The sequence below is a fragment of the Lactuca virosa genome, chromosome 6 (genome assembly GCF_052849685.1).
Source record: "Lactuca virosa cultivar CGN04683 chromosome 6, Lactuca_virosa_CGN04683_v6, whole genome shotgun sequence".
Classification (NCBI taxonomy): Eukaryota; Viridiplantae; Streptophyta; class Magnoliopsida; order Asterales; family Asteraceae; genus Lactuca; species Lactuca virosa.
The window spans coordinates 275,800,464-275,805,459 of record NC_136431.1 but is presented as its reverse complement, the minus strand read 5'-3'; the positions used below and the strand labels follow the sequence as shown (position 1 = coordinate 275,805,459).

The following is a 4,996-nucleotide window of genomic DNA, read 5'->3' as shown; positions in this document are numbered from 1 at the left end:
TTTGTTCGTATAAAACACTAAAACATGATTGTTTGATTCCAATTCCGTTGCCCATGCCCATGCCCCCTTCAAGGGTATGAATGTAATTACACATAATCATATAAGGGTATTTAAGTCTTATCATGACAAGTGGTAATGGTGTCCAGTCTGTTTCCTTGACCAATGCACCCCCACTGAATTTACTCACTCCGATGAAAATCCATATTTTATAAATAAAATTTCAAATTTTCACAAAACTCAAGAAGATCATTTATTAAACTAAACTTCCAATTTCCAAATATACAGTAGTTTCCCAAAATATATATATATATATATATATATATATATATATATATATATATATATATATATATATATATATATATATATATCGATTTATTTGCTATTTCACAATCTTTATAATTCTTGGGTCATTAGTAAATATTTTTAACATCAATATGATTGAAATATTTCTAGATTATAACAAATTACATAAATCAATATTTCTACAAATTTCTTTTTTCTTTTTTTAGAGTTTTAAACGAACGAATGTGGAGGTGCTTAATGTGTCCAGTCTGTTCATTTGACCTCACAACCTTCAATTATTTAATTAAAGAATAAAACTTTTTCTCTAATTTCACTGCCAACCATAATTATTTCTATGACTTTTTATTCATTTAAAGCTTAATGCTTTTGACTAAACAATTTTACAAACTTTTTTTTTTTTTTTTTTTTTTTTGCAGTGACTGTAAACTCTCATATCGGTTACACAAACGTTTATAGATAGAATCGATTTTTGGAAACTTTAAAAGTAAAGGAAATTAAAAAGAAAAAGAAAAAAAAAGTTGTAGAATTTGCCCCTTTCATTTCAATTTTCATGCTTGTGTTTTACTATTTCTTTCTTAGATATCACCTACTACTGATGAGTCCATGCCTTCTTATTATCTTCCCTACCACTCACATTCTCAGAATTCCATGTGAGTAGTTGTGTTTTTCCCTGCAACAATTCCCTTCAACTTCAAAAAAACACCTCTTTTTTCATTCTTCAATTCCAATTTAAGGGATCTGTTGTTCTTCATCATAGACACATACCCTTTTGCAAAACAAATCTCACACATTCTTATTTCATGATTCTTCAAATGGGTTCATTTCCAATTCGCTTCTTTTATAAGAGATCTAGGGTTTAGACTCTTGTTCTTCATTGTGTTTGGAGATTAAGCAAAAAACTGAATATTCTTTGAACTTCTCAGATATCTACACTTTCAGGTAAAATCTACAATTAATGTTCATTCTTTTTCATACCCTTTCAGATTCTTGTTATTATTATGCATTTAAACTATTGGTTTTTGTTTTTGTTTTTTTTATACCTTGGAAGATCTGAGTTTCTGTAGTGTGTGAACAGAGAAATTGTGTTCACAACTGATGTTCATCTTTCCAAACCAGAACTTGAATAATTTCGGGTTGTTTTGCTTTAAAGACATGGAAATTTAAAGTGGTATTAATTTGCACAAACCGATTGCATATACATTGTTTCCGATTTGCCCAAATCAATAATCAATAATTTGACTATAAAAAAGTCTGGAAATTTACAATCATATTTGAGAATCCTAATTTCAAAACTTTACATTCTGATATTACTAAATTATTCGTCTTTTAAAGATTGGCAAAACTAATCATCTGGTTATTTTCTAGGTTAATCATTTTTAAAATTCCTCTAAACATATAGTCTTCAAATTTCTTCAAGATTTAATTTGGCTTTTTTTTTTGCAAAGCAAGATTTAAATTGTTCGATGGTGCATCTTTGATGAGTTTATGAACTTGATGTTTCTGTCGTGTGGTACTCATATTCATCTCCATGTTTCTTGTATATCGAGCTATAGTTTCTTCTTGTTTTACGATTTAAATGTTTCTGAAATTGTTCAAAGAATTTCTTTACAAGTTCATAAAAAGGATTATGATTGCGAAACAAGAATTTGGTTTTCAATCTAAATTTCAAGAAATCAAAATCAAAATGGTCCATTTGGTCAAAGAAGTTCTTTTTGACCAAATTAAAAGAAAGAGTGCATCCTCTTCCTCGCATAACACGTTTTTATCATTTTTTTTAGTTGCAGGGTATCTATCTCAACTTATATATATTTACAAAATGGGTCTGAAGAAGGAAATGACAGAAGAAATCCCAGCTTTAAATCTTGAAGTATGGCACCTTATAGCAATATTTGTAGCATTATCCATCGTTATTGTTCTTTCATTACTTTGGTGTTACACCTTTTCAAAAAAGAAATCCAAGAACATAAAAGACAGAAGGCTTCCAATTACCCAAAAGCCAACTGTCGTATCAGCAGAGATCAAAGACATAAGAGTTGACCAAAATTCAGCTAACACATTAACAGGCCAAGACGCCAATCCAAATTCTCACACTTTATGGGACAAGTTCAGTGACAAAGATAAAGATTCAGACAAGCTTTTAACACGTCCAAGTGTTGATAAGAGTAAATTCGGTGATAACAGCAGTCAATCAGGATCTTTTAATCATTTAGACAAAGAAGAAATGGGTCTTGATTCAGGTGAAAAAGGAAGATCTTCTTCACATCCCATGAGTGGTTCTTCTCCATTATCTGGTTTACCTGAGTTTTCTCACCTTGGTTGGGGTCATTGGTTTACTTTGAGGGATTTAGAGGTTGCAACAAACCGGTTTTCAAAAGATAATGTCGTTGGTGAAGGTGGGTATGGGGTTGTATATCGTGGTCATCTTGTTAATGGCTCCCCTGTTGCTATCAAGAAGATTCTCAATAACGTGTAAGTTTCTCTATTCAATCGGGATGTTTGCTTCCTATATATATATATATATATATATATATATATATATATTATGCCAATTGCCAAAATGTCGAGTGGAATTTTATCTTTTTGATGTTTGAATCGTAGAGGACAAGCAGAAAAGGAGTTTAGAGTTGAAGTTGAAGCAATTGGCCATGTTCGCCATAAAAATTTAGTTAGACTCCTTGGCTATTGCATTGAAGGAACCCACCGGTAATTTCTTATTTTGAATATCTTAACATATGGAAACCATGTAAGAATAGTAATCAAAATCAATCCTTACAAAATCTTAGCGCATATCTTTTTGTTGATGATTTTTTAGGTTGTTGGTTTACGAGTATGTGAACAATGGTAATTTAGAGCAATGGCTTCATGGGGCAATGCGACAGCATGGATATCTTACTTGGGAGGCTCGTATGAAAGTTATTCTTGGGACTGCAAAGGCGTAAGTCTATTCCATTTTTTTATATAATTTTTAATAAAAAAAAAAAATCTTAAATGATGGGGGATTTATTGCAGTCTGTCATACTTACACGAAGCGATTGAGCCGAAAGTGGTGCACCGAGATATCAAATCCAGCAATATACTTTTAGACGATGAATTCAATGCTAAATTATCGGATTTTGGACTTGCCAAGTTATTGGGTGCTGGGAAAAGTCATATCACAACCAGAGTCATGGGTACTTTCGGGTAAGCAAGTAATAGTAAAGTTGTTAATCATATTTTCATCTTTAAATGTTTGGAATTGGTATAGGTATGTAGCTCCAGAGTATGCAAATAGTGGGCTTTTGAATGAGAAGAGTGATGTTTATAGTTTTGGGGTTTTACTTTTGGAAGCAATTACAGGAAGAGATCCAGTAGATTACGGTCGTCCAGCAGATGAGGTATGTCATTTGTTTAGAATATATTATGGAGTGAGTTTGATGTTTTTAGTTTTTGGGATATTATATTATATTATTATTCAGGTGAATTTGGTGGATTGGTTGAAAATGATGGTGGGAAATAGGAGGTCAGAAGAGGTGGTTGACCCTAATATTGGTACCAGACCATCAAGAACCGCACTTAAACGGGCTCTTTTGACCGCTTTGAGATGTGTTGACCCGGATTCTGAGAAGAGACTTACAATGGGCGAGGTCGTGCGCATGCTTGAATCTGAAGACTATCCCTTAACACGAGAGGTAACTTTTTTTTTTTTTTTTTTTTTTTACTACTGAGTACTTAAACGGATATTGTATGTGGCATGGTTGCCGAATCCCACTAAGATTAACCTCGCTCATATTCCTTTCTTTATTTTGTTTTTTCATATACATATACATTTTCTTGTTTGTTGGCATTATAAGTGGCCTTCCTGTCACAAGCTGTGATAATCTTCCTGATATATATATATATATATATATATATATATATATATATATATTTTCTTTTTAAGTATTTTTTTTTTGTTGGTATTGAGTAGGGGCGAAGGCGGCGTAGGAGCCAAGCAAATGCGCAAGAACCGGAGTCACAGACTGAGAACTCGGATGCAGAAAAGGGTACCAAATAAAATATGAAGCGATTTGTGGAAAGCTTACAAGTACAAAAATTAAGGAAAACACAGAAGAAGATGATTCATAAATTGAAGCTAATACAAAACACACGTCCTTTTGTGTCATTTTACGTGTAGATGTTGGAGAGATTGATTTGTGTATGAAGAAGAAAATCAGATTTAAAAGATTACTTGTTTGTGTGTGTACAGTTTCATTGTATTGGTGTGATCAATATTAGATTGGCATGACCATAGTTTTTTGTAGTATGATTTTTGATGCATTATTTCCTTCTGCCAACAAAGATTAATGGATTTCTTTATACAATATAAATATCATTTTATTATTTTATATTGATACTATATACTTGCTTGTTCTTGAGCTTACTTAAGGTGCAATCTGGGCAAAAAAGTCATAACTTTAACAATATTAGTAGAAGCTAAGCAATTGTTTTAAAAGAAGCAATGTTAAGGCTGACTCATCTTATTAAACTTTCAATCCTGATTACTACTACATTCCTAAATCAGCTTTGTTACAATGTCATGATCTCATTGTGTGTTAGGTCTATATTAAATGTTTATTTCCAATTTTATGAATCTAGTTTTCAGGAAACCGCATTCATCTGAATATGCATTTGTTTCAACTTACATTTAAGATTAATCATTAAGTAAAAGTTG

The 4,996-nt window shown here is 31.7% G+C and overlaps 1 protein-coding gene across 1 annotated transcript; it reads left to right on the top strand.

Moving 5' to 3' along the window:
• Window positions 1–870: 870 nt before the first annotated feature.
• Window positions 871–4,681, top strand: LOC145119200 (putative receptor-like protein kinase At5g18500). The gene is made up of 8 exons (XM_079054819.1): window positions 871–1,245; window positions 2,085–2,775; window positions 2,905–3,009; window positions 3,119–3,241; window positions 3,316–3,486; window positions 3,551–3,680; window positions 3,762–3,974; window positions 4,253–4,681. Exons 2-8 carry the CDS (start codon window positions 2,123–2,125, stop codon window positions 4,337–4,339), a joined length of 1,482 nt encoding a protein of 493 aa, XP_078910945.1. The 5' UTR covers window positions 871–1,245; window positions 2,085–2,122; the 3' UTR covers window positions 4,340–4,681.
• Window positions 4,682–4,996: the final 315 nt, after the last annotated feature.

Excerpts from the sequence above, each read along its gene's own strand:
- LOC145119200 (XM_079054819.1), top strand. The coding sequence starts at position 2,123 with ATGGGTCTGAAGAAGGAAATGACAGAAGAAATCCCAGCTTTAAATCTT. Across the intron at positions 2,776-2,904 it reads AAGAAGATTCTCAATAACGT|AGGACAAGCAGAAAAGGAGT; the intron begins GTAAGTTTCTCT and ends TTTGAATCGTAG. Across the intron at positions 3,242-3,315 it reads ATTCTTGGGACTGCAAAGGC|TCTGTCATACTTACACGAAG; the intron begins GTAAGTCTATTC and ends GATTTATTGCAG.